Below are 20,561 nucleotides of genomic sequence, written 5' to 3' on the forward strand. Positions count from 1 at the left end.
ACTGTAACAAATAAAACCAAATTACTATGTATTGTATTAGCTAAGTAAGTTTACAAGGGAGCTAAACTAGTGTAGGAGGTGGGACAGGACTGATACTCCTTTTAAAGATAAAAATAAAAGACCAACAACAAAAATATAAAAACTTCCAGATGACACCAGATTCATACTTAGGTAAAAACAGAACAGAGAGAGGACCTGTAAACTAAGAGCTTATCCATATAGGTAATGAGCCAAATCTAATCAGATAACCATACCATTCCTGAGAAACTCTTTTGAGCTGTCAGCAGCATCCTGAAGCCTAAAGATGCCACCTAGGGGATTAGTTTTAGATGTAGTTCACTCCCTTAACAAGGTCAGCCCATTCCACACAAAGTTAGACCAAACAGCATACTTGGGAAAAATTACTTTTGAAATTGAGTTTTCAATTCTTCTGTTAAGGACTGTCTTTAAACAACCATCAGGCCAAAAGATGCTTCCATGTTTTATCCGGGAAATACAGTAGGCATATTTTTGATGGAATTTTAATGAAAGGATAATGAAAAACTAGAATTATTAGCTTAACCTCTAACATTGAGCTAAGTATTACGTACCCTGGGCAGCCCATTAGAATCACCTGGGAGCTTTAAAAAGTTCTAATACCCTGGTCCCATCCCAGACCAATTACGTCTCAGGGATGGGGTTCAGGTTTCAATACAGTTTTAAAGCTCCCCAGGTGATTCCATTGTGCAGCCCAGTTAGGAATCCACTGCTCTGCAGGGAGTTAGTCTAAATATTGAATATCAAATTGTCTTAATTAAAGCAGGGTAAACTAACCAGGCATCTCAGGAGTATAATAACCGGAAATGTCACCCAACTGAATACAAAACTGTAATTTTAACAATTTGTCTTTTTAAGTCAAACATACCCAGATTTCTTTGTTTTTCCCTCTCCAGATATTCCCACAGCAGATAAAACTACCTCTCAAGTTCAGATAGTTTTTCCTCATTTTACTTATGGTGAGTATGAGATACAAACTAAGTGAGAATGAGAAATCTCATCCCCACTCCCCCACCCTCCTTGGTTGGCCTTTCAAACCAGAAAAATAAGCAAAGAATAACTTCTCTTAAATGTTTCAAAACAAAATAATTAAAATTGTATCTTTGGGTAAACAACCATGAAACTCAATGAGGTATTTCCTTTATTTTTTAATAGTCACAGACTTAGGGTCAGTCATGGAAATAGCTGCATAGTTTTGACTCTGCCAAATGGTTCAGTGAAATTACATCACAGGAGGGTTGTGCCCTGTGGGAGTCCTGAATAGCATGCACCCCTCTGGCCATTCAGGCACCTGCCTGCTGAGCTGTGGAGTGGTAGCTTTTCTCCAGGATGTGAACTCTCCCTCATTATGTAGCATCACGACAATTTGCCCAGCCTAATTGGGAGGAGATTACCCAATGCTGATTGAGGACACTCAATAAGCAATAATGAAAAAGACAGCTTTAATAGTCCTGAAGGCTTGAAATTTCTCCCAAGAAAAATATCAGGGGAGGTGGCTAGATTACTGGGTTTCTAAGAAAAGGGTAACTCTCTGCCATGGAAGAGATTAAATCTTTAAAGCAGCCATGAAAGTAAGAATAAAAAACCTTCCAGCCAACAAATGTTATTTAATGAGTCTCTTTCTCTCCAGAAGACATTCAAATAGTAAAGGGAATGAAATCAGCACTCCCCAGTTGCCTGGTACAAATACTGACTCATTCCAGATGGAGAGAATAGTTGTAAAACCACTACAATATTTGGATTCCAGGTGATGGTGGTATGTTTCTTTCCTAATACAAATGTGTGAGAATACCACTAAGCAATAAAAAGGAAGGCACACATGCTACAACATGGATAAGCGTCAAAAACATTATGCTCAAAGAAGTTGTACCATCCCATTTATAGAAAATGTCCATAAAATGCAAATGCATAGACAGGAAACAAATCAGTGTTGCCCAGGGTTGAGGGTGGGTAAGGGAACTGTCAATGATGAGAAGGGATCCTTTTGGGAGTAACGGAAATATTCTAAAACTGGCTTGTGGAGATGGTTGCACAACTCTGTAAACTCACTGAAAATCATGCATTTTACACTTAAAAGGGATGGATTTTATGGCATGTAAATTATTGGTTATTTTCTGGACTAAAATAAAATGCTATTCTTTGGATAAAACAAAACAAAAAAACCACAAAACTATTTGGAAAAAAAAACAAAACAAAAAACCAGCATCCTGCCACCTCTCCTGGGTCTGGAGGTGGTTCCTAGGCTGCCATGGAAGTCACTTGTCTGTCACACGCCCTGTGAATTCCGCTCTTTCTCCCATTTCCACCTGTTAAAAGTTACCAGGATGAGGGAGGACACATTACCAAATCGGAGATTCTGTGCAATCACAACAGACCACAGGTCTGGGAATTTGGAAAGGCAATCAAGCATAAATCCTTCCTGATCTAGAAAGGAAGAAAGGGCAGATACAGTGAGGGGCCCGGGCCACCTCAGAAGCGTGGCCTTACCCATTACGGTAAATGGAGCCCGCTGGGGAAAATCCGATTCCAGCAGAAACCAAGTCGGAAGGCTGGATCCCTAAGGTCGAAAGAATAACCAATCAGTTGACAGGGTTTCTAAAAATACCAGGCACGCATTGCCAAACCCAGGTTGCTTTTACTTTAGAGTAGGAACTCCATTTCCACGGGAGCACGAAGTTGGGAAGTTTGGTTCTGAGGCCGCGTGGAGCTGGTAGCTCTCCGGGGGCGCAAGGCCTCTGGGCGGACAGCGGCCCTGCGCCCCCTCAGCCGCTTTGGCTTCGAAGCAGAGCCCAGGTTCCTCCGCGAGGGCCGCAGCTCCGCCGTCGGGAACCGTGCGCGGGGGACCGGCCCTCCCTAGCCCGGGTGAGGCTGGCCGCGCACGTCGGGCAGCCGCCCCGCCCGGAGCCCAGTCAAGCCTGCGCGGCCGGCGCCGTGAACCCCGGGCTCACCCCGCGCGTCTCCAGGCACCGGCCCACACTCCATTCTACACTCGTTCCGACACCCCTGACGCCGAGTCCCGCAGGGGCCCTGAGATGCTGACCCCGGGCCTTCGCCCCTCCCCTAGGGACGGACGCGGCGTCCAGGTGGCCGAGGTCCGCGCAGCGGGGGGGTAGGTGCCTCGGCGCGGGCCTCACCCCCGGACGGGGAGGGGGTGGGGGCGGAGCTGGACGGCCGACGCCCAGCCCCGGGGGACAGGCTCCCAGCCCCCTCCTCGCGCGCCCCCCGCGCAGTGCTCATGCGCGCGGCCAGGCCTTTATAGCGGCGGCGGGAGACGCACTTTCCGCACTCGGGCGCAGCCAGGAGGATCCCGCTCAGGTGCGGAGCCCTGGGCGTCCGGCGGTGGGCGTGCGGGTCCCTGACACCTGCCTATCCGAGTCTCTCCTTTCTCGTTCCCAGCTTCTTTCTGTCTTGATATCGCACCCCCTCTCCCGGGCCGGGGTTGCACATCGATGCTGGGTTTGGCTCGATTTGCAGCCAGAGCATCGCCTCCAGATAGAGAGGCGCTAGCTCCCGGGCAGTGGCCTCTTAGGTCACCTCCCCCCCGCCCACCGCCCCTGGGTTTCCGAGGGGTGCGGGATCTCCAAGGGGAGGGCGGGCGCAGTGTGGTGGGGAAGTAGGGGCCTCCGTTCCCGGGAGCCTCCCTCGCATTCTCCCTGTCTCCCAGGTCCGAGGAGCCCCTCCACTACCATGTCTGCAGCCTGGATCCCAGTTCTCTGCCTCGGTGGGTACGCGCTCCTCCCCACCCCCTTCCCGTCGCACCAAGCGGGGCGGAAGCTGGAGCCAGCCCTCGCGCTGTCCTTTCTTCGCAGGTATCTGTCTGCTGCTGCTGCCGGAGCCTGCGGGCAGCGCGGGAGCGGGTGAGTTGCGGGTTCCCCTGTCGGGGAAGCAGGGCTAAGTCCAGGCGGTGGGAGGGGTTGGGGGCCGGCAGGTAGAGGAGCGCTCAGACCGAGCCCCTAGACCTTGGACCCGGGGACCAAAGCTGGAGGGCGCCAAGGTTGGAGCGGCTGCCGGGCGCACACCCATCCATACCCACGGCGTATCTACTCCGGCTTACCCATTTCTCCCACGCGAGGGGGCCCCTGGTTCCCGAAGGGGATGTTCTTCCCAAGGCGCGGAGAAGGAAGCGTCCCCGAATCTACACTCACATCGCGGGAGGCACCTGGCAAGCCGAGCATCGGCATCGAAAGGTCAAGGCAGGGGAGTATTCGTTGAGTCCTACCGAGTGGCACACTAGTCTCGGGTTGTCTCCGGCGTTTGAGGTCAGGAAGAAGCCTCCCAGACCCGACTTCACACTGTCAGAGCTGACAGAGACAGAGAGATGCTTACATCCTTGTCTCACCTTGCTTGAACTCCTGGTTTCTAGGAGTAACCCCTATTTGTAGCCCATTTCATATTGGAGAGAGTCTAAAAACAGTTTGTTCCACATGTAAAAGTCCAAGTATGGATGTGTGTGTTTTCTACAATATAAATGGCAAACTCTTTTACAAAATCTGTCGTGTTCTTCTTGAAAGGAGAAATGAGGGTAAGCATTGCACTGGGCTGTTTTCAGCACCCCACCCCCACCACACACACACACACACACACACACACACACACACACACTCTCTCTCTCTCTCTCTCTCTCTCTCTCTCTCTCTCTCTCCCTCTCCCCCTCCCTCCTCCTGCCCTCCCTCCCTCTCTCTCTCTCCCTCACTCAAGTGAGTGTTGGCAGCTAAAGGCAGAGCCTCTGATGACCCGGAAAGTGGGAGGAAGGATTAAGGCTGTTTGATCACATGTATAAGGCTCACAGGTATGAGGCTCCTGTTTTGGGTAAGGATTTTAACTTCCCCAGCAATCTAGAGTGTTTCAGAGCTAAGGAATCCGCATTTTAGCTGGCATTCTGCCTTCCCTTCCAAGAGATGTATAGTTCAGGGTGCAGCTCAACATAGAAAGCTCATAGAAAAGGGTCATTGGTAGAGGCAGGCTACTCAAGTGGGCAGATGACCAGACAGTATTACTCTGTCTTGGAAAAAAAAAAAGGTGCTTTTTTGGTTTTTTATTAACATTTGTTTCAAAAAGGTTTGGATAACCACAATTTCTTGTGTTTGGAAAATAGTATTTAATAACATTATTCTCAACTTAATATTTATAGTAAATTGATGAGTTAACATATTATATTGTTACTTGCTGCCAATAACTTGTGTCTACCAAACATCTTTTATAGTAAGAACTTCAATTCTTGATTAGTTTGGGTTGGTATGTAAAATTTGAGAGTATTAACACTTTTCTAAAAATGCATTCACTGCATGATAAATCTCTTTCGACAGATTTGGAGCAGAATTAAGCGGGTTCAATTCAGATAAAAATGCTTCACTTCATAGAGACTAACTTCCCTGTTTCCTATCCTGCAGGAGTTGGGCTGTGTGACCTAGGGCAAATTAACCCCATTGCTTTAATTTCTGCATCTGTAAAAGGAGTGATTGAGCTAAAGGACATTTGTAAAGGGAAACATCTGTTCACTGGCTTGTTTAAATTAAGATACAATTTTTGCAAACAATGAATCATGGAACACTACATCAAAAACTAATATATGGTGATTAATATAACATAATGAAAATAAATTAATTAATTAAGATACAATTTTAAGGCACTGCATTTGGAGAAAAACTGGTGTAAATGGTCCTCGAAGCAAAGGATGGGACCTTAGAGGTTTGTGCATGTGTCTATGAAAATGTTTCTCATTGGGGTGCCTGGGTGGTTTAGTCGGTTAGGCGTGCGACTCTTGATCTCAGCTTAGGGCTTGATCTCAGGATCGTGAGTTCAAGCCCTGCATTGGGCTGCACACTTGGTATGGAGCCTACTTTAAAAAAAAACAAAAAGGGAAATGTTCCTCACAGGCTCAGCCCAGATTTTAATATCTTTACCTCAGGCAACTGTGTCCATAGTTGTTTTCGTAATCGAGATTTTTATTTTTCTAGAATGAATTAATAAGTGGTGAATGACTAATGTCATTTTCTAGTTCTGTTATATTTCCAATTATGTATTCCCAAACTGATAAGAACTGAGAAAATTCTTCCAATAGGCTTTGTAGTGGCTGAGGACTAGATTAAATTGGAAAACTGGTTTTTGGGTAGCTAAAATTTGGAATGGTGTGGAACCATACATACATTAATATTCTTAAGAAGTGTAGAAACTAGGGAGATAAATCTTCAATCTCATACCCTAGTTCCCACCCCACCCCACCCCTGACACCCCTCAAAATCCTAAGAATGTCATTACACTCCATCCTTTCTTTTCAGTTCCCATTGCTATCACGTGCTTTACCCGAGGCCTGGACATCAGGAAAGAGAAAGCAGATGTACTTTGCCCAGGGGGCTGTGCTCTCGAGGAATTCTCCGTGTTTGGGAACATAGTGTATGCATCTATATCAAGCATATGTGGCGCGGCTGTCCACGGGTAAGCTGGAACACGCAAGGGCAGAGAAATCCACGTGTAATAATACCCTTTCCCTCTTTAGCCAAATGGACCCCCCACACACCTTCTTTCTTTTGGTACCAATATTGGCCACAGAAGATGGATACATTTTTAAGGTTTTCGTGGATATCCTTGAAGCACCAGCTACACAAAGGAAGCTTTTTGACAAAAGGCAAATTGTATTATTTCTTGGTAGCTAGATCCCTATAATTTTAGAACATTCCTAATAATGTAATATATTAGTGAGTTTTTACTATGTGCTAGACATTGTTTTTAATTTCCATGACAACTCTACAATTGTAGAGAGTAGGTACAATTTTATTCCATTTTATAGATGAGGAAACTGAACTCAGACAGTTGCCAACTATCTTGCCACTGTTAGCAAGGGCCCAAACTGGAACTGAGAGCCCAGGCTGCCTCCAGAGCCCATATTCACCACCCACTCTGCTATCCTGCAAAACTTTTTTTTTTTTTTTAATGAAGTCCAAGGACATATAAAGTACCTTGGAAAACTAAGAAAATTATTTGGTTCTATTAACTCTGAATCTCTGAGCTATAGGGAACAGGATCCTACAGGTATGTTCCTATCAACATTTAAGAAGTTTGACAGCACAATACCATTTCTCCCAGGCATATTTTGTACCTGTGTAAGCAAGTTTTTCAAAAGGCTGGCAGCATCCATATATGTCTTCCCTGATGAACTGTTGTCTTTTTTTTTTTTTAATATTTTATTTATTTGACAGAGAGAGACAGAGAGAGGGAACACAAGCAGGGGGAGTGGGAGAGGGAGAAGCAGGCTTCCCGCGGAGCAGGGAGCCCGATATGGGGCTCGATCCCAGGACCCTGGGATCACAACCTGAGCCGAAGCGGACGCTTAATGACTGAGCCACCCAGGCGCCCCAATGAACTGTTTTCTTGATTAATCAGAACAATAGATGTAACATGGCACTAGAAGTCAGTCAGATACCCCTGAAAAAGCATGGGTGGAATATCAGCTGCTTTTCTGTGTTACAGGGGAGTAATCAGCATCTCAGGGGGACCTGTGCGAATATATAGCCTACCAGGTCGAGAAAACTATTCCTCAGTAGCTGCCAATGGCGTTCAGTCTCAAACACTTTCCAGATGGTCTGCTTCTTTCACAGTGACAAGTAGGTACAATTACATTATTCTTACTTTTGTGTAAATATTGCTTCACCCTCCCCCCACCAAAAAAAAAGTTCTCTGTTTTTCTTAGTCCAATCTCTTTGACTCTGATGAAAAAGCCTACAATCAAAACTCAGAGGAGTCAACAATGGGTTAGAGTCAGGGGACTGGACAGGCAAAGACCCACTCAAGATAAACTTGGCTGCATGCGAGAAGAATAATCTTGCTGTTAGAAGATTGCTGTAGAAGCGTTGTCTGAAGTGTCTGGGTGGCTCAGTCAGTTAAGCATCTGACTCTTGATTTCAGCTTGGGTCCTGATCTTAGGGTCATAAGTTCAAGCCCCATGTTGGGCTCCACACTGGGAGTGGAACCTACTTAAAAAAAAAGAAAAAGAAAAAGAAACTTGCCTTGTTTGCAATCAGAATGCCCTGACATTTACCAGGTAACATTAGATCAAAACACTAGTGAATGAAAATGAATGTGAATTCATTTTTGGTGATCCTTTTAAAATATGATTTAATAGCTAAAAACCCATTTTGGTTCTTTGAAAGTAGCATGAAGCAAGTATTCATGTAATTGCCATCACTCGATTATATTTATCATTCCATAGACCCCTAAATTATATTCATTATGCTTTGATGGTAAAGAAGGAAGAGGAAAAAATGGTCTTCTCTTTATTTTTAACAGAAGGAAAAAGTGGTACCCAGGAAGCCACAGGACAAGCAGTGTCCACAGCACGTCCACCAACAGGTATGAAATATGGAAGCTCTCTCCTAGTTGCCTGGCACAGCATTTGGAAATTAAAAAATAAATGTGTTGTTGATAGCTTTCCTTTTAAAGGAAATTGATATTAAACACAACAGGGGCACCTGGGTAACTCAGTCGGTTAAGCATCTGACCTTGGCTCAGGTCATGATCTCAGCGGGAGGGGCAGAGGGAGAAAGAGAAGCAGACTCCCCGCTCAGTAGAGAGCCTGACCTGGGGCTCAGTCCCAGGACCCTGAGATCATGACCTGAGCCGAAGGCAGACGCTTAACTGACTGAGCCACCCAGGTGTCCTCAAATAAATAAAATCTTTCAAAATTAAAAAAAAAAAGGGGTGCTCAGTCGTTAAGCATCTGCCTTCAGCTCAGGTCATGATCCCAGGGTCCTGGGATCGAGCCCCGCATCGGGCTCCCTGCTCAGCGGGAAGCCTGTTTCTCCCTCTCCCACTCCCCCTGCTTGTGTTCCCTCTCATGCTGTGTCTCTCTCTGTCAAATAAATAAATAAAATCTTTAAAAAAATAAAACAAATATCTTATGGTTACTGGTATATTACATAAAGAAACATACTTTTTTATTTCAAATTCATATCCTTCTATTTTCAATTATAAACTCTGCTACCAAACATTCTCTTGAAGTCCTACTATTTCTGATTTGATAAACCCCATGGCTAGAAACTGGACAAAGTAAAAGTACCATGAACTTCCTAGTTGCATTTGCCATATGCAAAAAGGAATTAGTATGGGTCCATTTTAACAAATAGCCAGGGATCTCTTTTCCTAAGACTGTGGCAGTTGTTTTTTTTTTTTTTTTTTTAAGATTTATTTATTTATTTGAGAGAGAGCACAAGCCAGGGGAAAGGGCAGAGGGAGAGGGACAAGCAGATTCCCCACTGAGCAGGGAGCCTGACATAGGGCTTGATCTCAGGACCCTGAGATCATGACCTGAGCCAAAGGCAGACACTTAACCAACTGAGTCACCCAGGCGCCCCAAGACTGGCAGTTCTAAAGTCAAAGAAATTAAGAACATTAGAATCTAACTCGAGTTTCCAGTCCTGCCTCAACTGTGGGTTTGAGATATCAAGTCCTGAATTAGTGGCATATCAAATATGTAGGCCTACAACAGTTCTGACTTGTTTCTTTGCTGGGGCATTGCTTCCCCAGTCCAGAAAACCATGAGAAAATTAATTTTTTTTAGGAAATTAATTTTTTAAAAACAAGTATTTTTAAGAATGACACTCCCTGTCATGAGCTTTTTCCCATGTGGGCTTCTTGCTATGAAACTCTCTTCCTTCACTAATGCCAAGTGTTTCCTTGGTTTCAGGGAAACGACTAAAGAAAACACCTGAGAAGAAAACTGGCAATAAAGGTAAGAGTCCAGATACCCATTTGGGAAAGTAACTTTCACTCTCCCTCCCTCCCTCTCTCTTGAAACTGCTAACAGAAAGACTTGTTTGGGTATTCACAGACTGTAAAGCAGACATTGCATTTCTGATTGATGGAAGTTTTAATATTGGGCAGCGCCGATTTAATCTACAGAAGAATTTTGTTGGCAAAGTGGCTCTAATGTTGGGAATTGGAACAGAGGGACCACACGTGGGCCTTGTTCAAGCCAGGTACCAATCATGTTAAAATGGGTGGAGACTTGATAAATGATTAATCCTTTTAGTGGATACATGCATTTCGGTTCAATATAAACGTATTGAGTGTGGACTATCTGAATTCCCAAACTATAAATACAGGGTTTAAGACTGCCAAGTAGACTAGGTAGGTCTAAGTGCTTCCTTTTTGGAATAAAAAGATTGAGAATTATATGCTATTTGAGGACCAGAAGGTAGACTAAAAGGTTTTGTTGCTCATACAAATTACATCTGCACAATATACTCTGCTCAATTCCTAATTCCTCTTTGCTGAAGGAAGAAATGATCTGTCTATCCCTCCTCCCTATTCTGTCATTCTTTTAAACATTTACCATAGTTCCTTGGAGATCTGAAGCTCCACCTTTTTAATTTTGTTCATTTAAAAATAATATCGATGGCTTTTAGGATTATAATATGCTCACTGTAGAAATTTGAAAAACATATAAAGCACAAAGAAAACCAATTTCCCAAATATGCCCCTCAGAGATAATCACTATAAAATGTTTTATATCCTTTATTTTTTTTTTAAGATTTATTTATGAGAGAGAGAGAAAAAATATGAGCCGAGGGAGTGGCAGAGGAAGAGGGAGAAGCAGACTCCCCACTGAGCAGGGATCCATCCCAGGACCCTGGGATCATGACCTGAGCCTAAGGCAAACGTTTAACTGAATGAGCCACCCAGGCGCCCCTCCTTTCAGTATTTTAAGAAAATTTGTTTGTACATGTGTATGTGTGTGTGTGTGTGTGTGTGTGTATAATTGAAGTATAGTTGACACACAATGTTACCTTAGTTTCAGGTGTATAACATAGTGATTCAACATCTTTATATGTTACACTATGCTTACTGTAAGTGTAGCTACCATCTGTCTCCATAGGATGCTATTACAATGCCACTGACTACATTCCTTTTATTCCTTTTATTCTCCGGACTTACTCATTTCATGACTGGAAGCCTGTAACTCCCACTCTTTTTCACCCATTTTGCCTATCCCCCACCCCTCCTACATATGTGTGTTGCTTTTTCAAAAGCTCCAACTATAAAAATGTCTTATGTCCTGTTTTTTTAACCCTTAATCATTTGAGCATTTTGCCAGATCACAACTGCTCTTCAAAAATGATGTTTTGGGATGCCTGGGTGGCTCAGTCGGTTAACCATCTGACTCTCGATTTTGGCTCAGGTCATGATCTCAGGGTCGTGAGATCCAGCCCTGTGTGGGCTCTGTGCTGGGCATGGAGTCTGCTTAAGATTCTCTCTCTCCCTCTGCCCCCTCCCCCACTCACCCATGCCACTCACACACTCAAAAAAAAATTTTTTTTATAATGTTCCTTTGCATGGTATTTAACCATTCTTCTGTTTTTTCTTGTTGTTTTTTTTTCCACCATTACACATTACATTATGATTAACATCCTTATGTCATCCTGTGCCATCTTTGATTAGTTCATTAGACTAGATTCCTGAAAGTGAAATTGGGTCAAAGTGTTCTGACATTTTTAAGGCTTCTGATGTAAAGTTAAATTGCTTTCTAGAAAGTTGATCCAGTTTAAACTGCTGTCAGCAGTGTGTACGGGTAGCACCAGTACTACAAATATTAATTTCTATTTCATTCTTATGTTATTTTTTACAACTGGTTCTTAATTTAGATAGTTTTTTTTTGGTAGGAGAATTTAACTTTGTTTTCTACATAATTTAACCATTTGTCCCATACCTTTAAAATAAATGAGCTTCTTATTCCATTGATTTGAAATATCAATTTTATATACAAGTTTAGGCAAGTCAGTTTCCTTGATCTATAAGCTAATTCCACATCTTTTCCACAATGTTTTGATTATTGTAGCTTTATTGTACATTTTACATCTCAGGGGGCAAATTCCCCTCAGTACTTTTCTTTCTTAATTTTTTTCTTTGCGATTTGTATCCAAGTCTTTTTCAAGACGAAACCTACACTATCTTGTACATTCAAACAAAGACTAGCTTCTCTATAACTTCTTGGCTTATAGTTTTCCTACTTTAGGAAGAACATCAGAATAAACTGTATCAAGAGTTTATATTTAAGCAGGATAACAGAATATATCATTAAGGATGCAAAAACAAGACTAAATCTCAAATCACAATTTGGATAGTTGAAAAGTGACCATTAAAGTGAAAAGGTTATCAACCCATAATATCTGATTTTGTGACCCAGCATTCCAGCAGATATACAGAAATACAACCAGTGCTATATTTCTCTCTCAAAACTCTTGACTTAATGATGATTGATAATACTAAGATCTTAAAATTTTACACTTAATGAAATACTGACTTATCTAAAAACTAAACACAAAAAATGGTGCTTTTAACTGTTTTTACTCAGCATGGTCTCTACTGAACACAGGGTAGTGATAAAAGTGAGCTGGAAAAAAAAAAAGTGAGCTGAAATCCTTCTATTAAATATGGAAAATCCCAAATATTATAATATACATTAGGATTGGTAATGTCGGGGCGCCTGGGTGGCTCAGTCGTTAAGTGTCTGCCTTCGGCTCAGGTCATGATCCCGGGGTCCTGGGATCGAGCCCCGCATCGGGCTCCCTGCTTCGGCAGGAAGCCTGCTTCTCCCTCTCCCACTCCCCCTGCTTGTGTTCCCTCTCTCACTGTGTCTCTCTCTGTCAAATAAATAAATCTTAAAAAAAAAAAAAAGATTGGTAATGTCAATATCCTTTATTACAACAAAAATTCAGTATTGTAATCCTTCATAATTTATTTTCTTATACCTTCTCATTTTTAAAATGTTGGTCCCAGTGTCCTTGAAATTGCCTCTTCTGACCAGAAACTGGAGTATTTAATAGGCCCATTCTGTTGAGTGCTACCAGGGTCTCACACTGGAACAGACCCAACCTCACACCCAGCCACCTTCCAATTCTGTGCTGCCCAACTCTGCAGATTTCCATTAAGCCCAGTGTTCTGAGCCAGGCCTGGTTTGAGGGGCACCATATAGGTTAGGCATGGACTCTGGTGTCAGACAAACCTGAATTTGAAGTACAGCTATGTTTTGTTGGGCAAGTTACCTAAATGCTCTGAGCCTCAGTTTCTTCATTTATATGATAGGGATAATAGTTTCTACCTTGTAGAGTTATGATGAAATGAGATGATACATATTATATGTATATAGCATATCACCCAGAATAAAGTAAACCCTCAAGGTAGCAATGGTTTTTGTTACATTTCCGCAAGATGCCTTAAAATTCAAGTAAGGATGCAATACCTTAATTGACTGTATACTATGGGATTAAGAAAGAAACTTAGGCATTGTCTAATTTAAAGACTTTTTTTTTTTAACATATATAGTGTTGCTTGTTTTACCTTTCCAGTTCTCCCTAGATAACATTTTTTCATTTTTCCACTTAGTGAACATCCCAAAATAGAATTTTACTTGAAAAACTTTACATCAGCCAAAGATGTTTTGTTTGCCATAAAGGAAGTAGGTTTCAGAGGGGGTAATTCCAATACAGGTAAGTAGACTTTGGCCCCTGGGATGTAACACAAGAGAGGGTTATGAGTGATCAGACCTATAAAACAGTTTTAGGCTCTTTTATATAAGCAGATGTGAACCTCTTCCTCCTGACACTGAAATCTTGGCTAGATTTGTAGTCGATCATCTAAGATACTCAATTTGTAATGGAAAATAGGCCAAAGGGCTAATTAATATTGCTTGTTTAAAACACAAAAAAGTATTGTGCTTTATAATCCTTATATTGGATAGAACAGATAGCCACTGTTCAGCATGTTAAAAAGAAGCAAAGATCAACAGACTGATTTAACAAATGGAGATGGGGCAGAAAGAACTAGAGAAGCACTACAGACCCTTTGAAGGAACATTTCTTGCTCGGAGTCTCTAGTGGTACTAGTCAGTCAGCGAGGGGCTAGACAGAGAGCAAAAGTACAGGAGTGGGAGTCAGTTGGGCTTCTGACTGGTGATTGACGTACAGTAAGAAAACATGAGGCTTCTGGGAGGTGATGGGGGAAGTAATGTGGGTTGTGAAGACAAAACAAATAAGCCTGATGGATAAACTTTCCCATCTATTATAGAACCAAGTTCTATGTAAGTTAAATTCTTAAACTTTGGTGGCATCAAGTTGGTACAGGGAAATGGAAATGTCATTTGAGCGGTGGTGTGCTGTTCCAGCTTGCTTCTTTTTCAAACCTAGGAAAAGCCTTGAAGCATACCGCCCAGAAATTCTTCACAGCAGACACTGGAGTAAGAAGAGGGATCCCCAAAGTGGTGGTGGTATTTATTGATGGCTGGCCTTCTGATGACATTGAGGAAGCAGGCATCGTGGCCAGAGAGTTCGGTGTCAATGTATTTATAGTTTCTGTGGCCAAGCCTATCCCTGAAGAACTGGGGATGGTTCAGGATGTTGCATTTGTTGACAAGGTAAGGAGGTGAGGGTGTCTTCTGTTATGGTAGTGATTTAATTCTGGACCTCGAGGCATAGTGCTGACAGGCTCTTATCTGAATTAACTTTGAACAGTCAAGACAGAATGTTTTTTATAATTGTTTTAATGTTTCTATAATTTTTTTTTAAAGATTTTATTTATTCAACAGAGAGACAAAGCGATAGAGGGAACACAAGCAGGGGGAGTGGGAGAGGGAGAAGCAGGCTTCCCGTGGAGCAGGGAGCCCAATGCGGGGCTCGATCCCAGGACCCTGGGACCATGACCTGAGCCGAAGGCAGACGCTTAACGACTGAGCCACCCAGGCGCCCGTAATGTTTCTGTAATTTTTAAGAAACAACTTTTGATCCCTTTTCTCTCTCCCTCATTAGGCTGTCTGTCGGAATAATGGCTTCTTCTCTTACCACATGCCTAACTGGTTTGGTACCACAAAATATGTAAAGCCTCTGGTTCAGAAACTCTGCACTTATGAGCAAATGATGTGCAGCAAGACCTGTTACAACTCCGTGAACATTGCCTTTCTAATTGATGGCTCCAGCAGTGTTGGAGACAGTAATTTTCGCCTCATGCTTGAATTTGTTTCCAACATAGCCAAGACTTTCGAGATCTCAGACATCGGTGCCAAGATAGCTGCTGTACAGTTCACCTATGATCAGCGCACAGAATTCAGCTTCACTGATTACAGCACCAAAGAGAACGTCCTAGCTGTTATCAGAAACATTCGCTATATGAGCGGTGGGACAGCCACAGGCGACGCCATCTCCTTCACCGTTAGAAACGTGTTTGGTCCCGTGAGGGAGAGCCCCAACAAGAACTTCCTGGTAATTGTCACAGACGGCCAGTCCTATGATGATGTTCGAGGCCCTGCTGCTGCTGCACACGATGCAGGTAAGGTTCTTGTCCTTCGTCTGGGTAGGGAATTGAGGGGTTCAGTGAGTTTTGTAAATATAAACTTAAACATTTATTTTATTGAACAAACACCTGCATTATGGCAGCCACTGTTCTAAGAGCTTTCCCCAACATTAACTGATTGAGTTGTCAAACCAGCCCGATGAATTTCATTCTATGGATAAGGAAACAAATTTCCTCAAAACCACACAGCTAGCAAGTGGTGAGGCCAGCATTCACACCCAGGCAGTCTGGCTGAGTCCACACTCCTCATCACTGTATTGTTGGGAGAACGCCCAGGAGAACCATGTCATGTGTCAGGGAAACATGTTACAAGTGCTTATGTTTGGCTCAAACTTGGAATATATCCCACCAAGATCACACACAGTACATCACAATTTACCATGAATCTATTTGATAATTTATCTTTTTTTTTTTTTTTTTTTTAGTATTTTTGAGTCTGGCATGAGTTTTCTAAGATAAGGTCACCAGTAGACTTTAATTCGATTCCATCTAAACTTCCTTTTTAGTATCTTTTTCTTCTTGAGATAATAAAAACACACTCTAATGTGAAAGGGTACAAAAAGATCTTCTTTCTCCCTTATCCCAACCTTAATATTACTTTTGGCAAAGGCCACTCGTTCCTCAAAACATCAGCATAATGTTACTGAGATCAAATAGGGCAACAAAAAGCTGGCATTCCCTTTCCTGGGATAAAACTGAGTGATTGCAGTCCAATAATACTTAAAAAACAAAAACGCTAACTTGGGAGAGGGGAATTAGCAGCCTTGCATTTTTCTATACTCTTACATATATCCTTTTCCCTATTTAATTCCTAATGACTTAACCTTTATCCTTTGATACATTTATTAGCACGTTAATGTACTTACATATTGATTGAATACTGTTATTTAGTGGGTAAACTGATACATGGAATTTAAGCTATACATTGGCTTATTTTTATAGATCTGGCTTATTTTATACATCAGCAACTAACCCAGATCAAAGACCTGTTTGCTGTCATACTCCTTAAAAATGCGGCTTATAGGGGCACCTGCGTGGCTCAGTCCATTGAGCTTGCAACTCCTGCTTTCGCGTCAGGTCATGATCTCACAGTTGTGGGATCAAGCCCCACGTGGAGCTCGGCACTCCATGGGGAATCTGCTTGAGGGTTTCTCTCCCTCTGCCCTTCTCCCCACTTGCACATGCACTCTCTCATAAATAAATTTTTAAAAATGTAGCTTACTGATATAATTTATGGTTAATAGGCTTGGATTCAGGCTAAATTAAGTGAACTTCATTAATTCAAATATATTTTCCCTAATTAGTTGAACTTCAGGAGGTTGGGCCACACCATTTTCATGAAAATTATCCTTTAGTGATAGTAAAGTCAAAGTTACAAAGTTAACAAAAGCCAGAATACAGAGTAGGCTTTCAGGGCTGGGTCATAACTTTTTTTTTTTTAAGCTGTAATTATGTATTTGGTCCAAGCTAACAACTCTGAGCTTGAATTCAATCTACAAGTGAGGAAACCTGAGGGGAGAATTTTTTTTTTTTTTTTTTTGCCAGGTGAGTATTGACTGGGTGTAATAGTTTCAAGGAGCTTTTATATAAACTAAACCTGCTTTATTTATATCTTAAGTATTCACAACTCTTGGCACAGAATACCACTAGAAGGGGGATGAAGTCTTAGAAGCTCTTTCAGAAACTCTCAAAACATTATAGGGAATTTCACCCAAAAGAAAGATGGTAAATAACTACTGCACTTGGGATTGAGGTGAATCAAACTAATGTAGTTATCACCCTAGCCAAAATGTGTTCAGAGTAAAAGCCTTCCAGTAGCACAAGGGAATGCAGAGGTTATGCCTCAGTGTGTATGTAACTAGAAGAAATTATTCCAGCTTCACAGACCTTTCTCTTTGGCTGTTTTTATCACCAGATTTTTGCTTTGGTCAAATTTCTGACTACAGGTCAGTTTGCCAATTTAATATACAAATCAAAATGGAAGAAAGCTCTCAATATCCACAGAGGCCTAGTCGCCATCCTTGGCAATGCAACAGCCTTAGAAAACTTCCATTTACATATCCCAAATTTTGTGCCATTCTTTCATGCTGTTATATTGACTAGGACTCCAGTAAAATAGAGTGAGGACAGTAGACAGCCCATTCTCATGCCAATCTCAGGAAGTTTTCACCATTTCACTAAGTATGTTATTAGGTTTTTTGTTTTTTTTAATGATATTTATCAGCTTATCCAGTATTTGTCAGTGATCATGTGATTTATCGGTTAATGTGGTAATTTATACTGATGGCAGAGCTTCTGTTTTTGATTCAACTGTCAGTCATTCTCATCACAGTGACTGTTAAAACCTACCTAACCATTTGGTGAAGGAGATTTAGTTCTTCAGACATTACTAGAGAGTTTTTTTCTATAACTGTTTACTAATTCATGAAAAATATTTACACCTGATTTTATATATAACCTGGAACTTGGTTTTAATTCACTTAAAAATATTTTCATTGTAGGTATCACCATCTTCTCTGTTGGTGTGGCTTGGGCACCTTTGGATGACCTGAAAGATATGGCCTCTAAACCAAAGGAGTCACATGCTTTCTTCACAAGAGAGTTCACAGGATTAGAACCAATTGTTTCCGATGTCATCAGAGGCATTTGTAGAGATTTCTTGGAATCCCAGCAATAATGGGGACATTCTGACAACTGAAAGAAAAAGTGCAAGAGGATAGAATGTATAAGTCATTTTCTCATAATACCAAAATACTATATAGCATACTAGGATCAGATACAAAATTATTATATTAAAAATGCCAACAGCTGTTTCAAGCAAATAAGCATTCATTTAAAGCTACTACCTTCTAATGACAATTTAGAATTGTTAAACACTCTGCCGAGACTTCATAATCATGACCCTTAGAATCTCAGGAAAGAGGAAATATCGTGCATCCAAATCTTAAGAATTCTAAAATGCATATTAAATGTACAGAAATGCAAATTCCATAGCTCAATAAAAGAATGATATTCAGAACAAAAGCGACATTCCTTCTCTAATCATTCTGTATTAAACATTTAAGGAAAATGAAATAGTTAACTCAGTTGAAATGTTAATTATTTTGCCCCAGTAGATGTTGTCTTAAAACCAATCAACAATATTTGTTACTTAATATACTAAAAAGTTGTAATTATGAATGAAATGGAAGGGAATTAGGCATGAAGTTTCTTTTGTAGTGTATTTTCATAATAACAACGGAAGTATCACACTGAACAAGATAGCAGGATTGCCTGGTATTTTTCTATTTATATCCTTAATTTTATACGTGTATAGATATATTTGGCTTATACTCAAAGTCATCCATGTACTAAAAAATAGCTAAGTTGGTAAATTTTTACTTACTACTTTCAAACTTGTAAACATTTGGCTGTGAGGAAGAGCACATATTAAAAATAGAACTGCAGGAAAAAATATTGTAGTTTGACTATTTAAGCAATAAACTGTTAGTGACTATTATTCTAAGCTGCTTTACTTTTATTATTCCAAGTATCTATCCCTAGGACATGGTAAAAAATCCTACATTCACTATTTTATGCAGAAAGACCAATTCTGAATTTTTTTTAAATTGTTATATTTATTCAATTTATTGAATGTCTCCTTTCTAGGCATTATACACAGCCACTACTACCAAGTTAAACAGCATGAGATGCTTTTGATTACTTAGCTCAACAAAAATGTCTTGTAGTTAACATTATTTTTACTTATATATGCTTGTAAAGTTGGTTTTTGAAAAGTGATCAGAATTCCCATAATATAACTATCATTACCTCACTAAGAGCTCTCCCTTCAGATAAAGGTATGCTTTCATCTTGTCTGGCTCATCTTCTCTACAGAGGACCTGCCCTCTCCCTCATCCATCTAAGGACCCTATATCCCTTCACATATACACTGATCCTATCTGAAACAATTTACACGTTGACCTGAAAAAGGTGTTAACTGATTTACTGGAGTACACATACTAATTCTAAATCTTCGGAGTCTAACAATTCTATAGGTTGTATAAAAGGAATACAAGGACCACGTATCAGAAAGGCAGAACTGAAACTGCCTTTAATACTACATAAAAATTTGGCAAAATGGGGTATGGGAAGACAATAAACTGCCCCCCTCTTAATAAAATGCCTCAAAGACGAATGATTCCTGTAACAAGAATTTTCATTTAATTAAGCAAAAATGGGTTTAACCTTTTCCCTCCATAAACAGACCACAAATTCTTAGCTGAGTACCACTCCTTGAAAAATTAAATGAAAATCCAGCCTCCAAACTACAAGCATTTTTAAAGAAGGTAATTTTATAAAGGACAAAGTTGAGGCATCTGAGATAACCAGGGAAACTAACACTCTGACTTAACACTAAGAGCAGAAATGACCACTCTATTAAGTTACTATCAATTATTTTGTGTAAGTAAACAAGATAAAGGGTTAACAACTAAAAAGGAGTAAAAGAAGATTTTTAAAAACATGTATTACAATCCAACTTCAGGCATGCCTAAATTACAAATATGCTAGGCTATTTATAACATTTAAGGTGTTAAATGAGATGCTGGTCGTTAGTGGATAACTAACTTTGAAATGTGAGAAAATTACACAAAAAGTATGAAAAAGGCAGAATATTATTAAATGTTGAGAAAGTCAACATATTAACATTTGTATATAAAAATATTCTTAAACTTTATAAAGCACCATTTCATAGTCAAATCAATCTACATAACTTCCCATAAGTCACAAATGGGAGCACACAAAATAAGACTTTCTCTTTTTGCATCCTTTAGTCTCTTCCAAACATTTAATACTGGAGAGAAAAATACAACCAAAGTAGAGAAGAGAAAAATAAACATATATACTAATTTTTATTCAGTTCAGTTTTAATACATCCCAAGACGTGAATGCTTATGCACTGCAATGATGATAATCACATTTCAGTTAAACAGTAATGCACCGGTTTGGAATAGCTGCCAGAAACAATACTAGCTTTGGAAAAACTGTTATTTCCAAAACCAAGGAGAAAATATGCCTCTTACTTTGTTCATTAAGTTGAATCTTCAGAAAACCAAAAAACCTATCACTTTAAGAAAAAAAAAATTCTTTTAAAGATTTTATTTGAGAGAGAGAGAGACCGCGAGAGAGGGAACACAAGCAGGGGGAGT

At 40.9% G+C, this 20,561-nt stretch overlaps 1 protein-coding gene across 1 annotated transcript; it reads left to right on the top strand.

Annotated features, from left to right (window-relative positions):
• The first annotated feature begins 3,281 nt into the window (after window positions 1-3,281).
• On the top strand, window positions 3,282-20,074 carry COCH (cochlin). Its single transcript, XM_032404875.1, has 12 exons — window positions 3,282-3,351; window positions 3,701-3,757; window positions 3,846-3,893; window positions 6,315-6,471; window positions 7,504-7,637; window positions 8,320-8,382; window positions 9,716-9,760; window positions 9,860-10,007; window positions 13,414-13,517; window positions 14,214-14,440; window positions 14,832-15,348; window positions 17,874-20,074. The coding sequence occupies exons 2-12, from the start codon at window positions 3,724-3,726 to the stop codon at window positions 18,047-18,049; spliced, it is 1,653 nt and encodes a 550-aa protein (XP_032260766.1). The 5' UTR covers window positions 3,282-3,351; window positions 3,701-3,723; the 3' UTR covers window positions 18,050-20,074.
• The last annotated feature ends 487 nt before the right edge of the window (window positions 20,075-20,561 follow it).

Source organism: Phoca vitulina, unplaced genomic scaffold (genome assembly GCF_004348235.1).
Source record: "Phoca vitulina isolate PV1807 unplaced genomic scaffold, GSC_HSeal_1.0 scaffold7, whole genome shotgun sequence".
In the NCBI taxonomy this organism is placed as follows: Eukaryota; Metazoa; Chordata; class Mammalia; order Carnivora; family Phocidae; genus Phoca; species Phoca vitulina.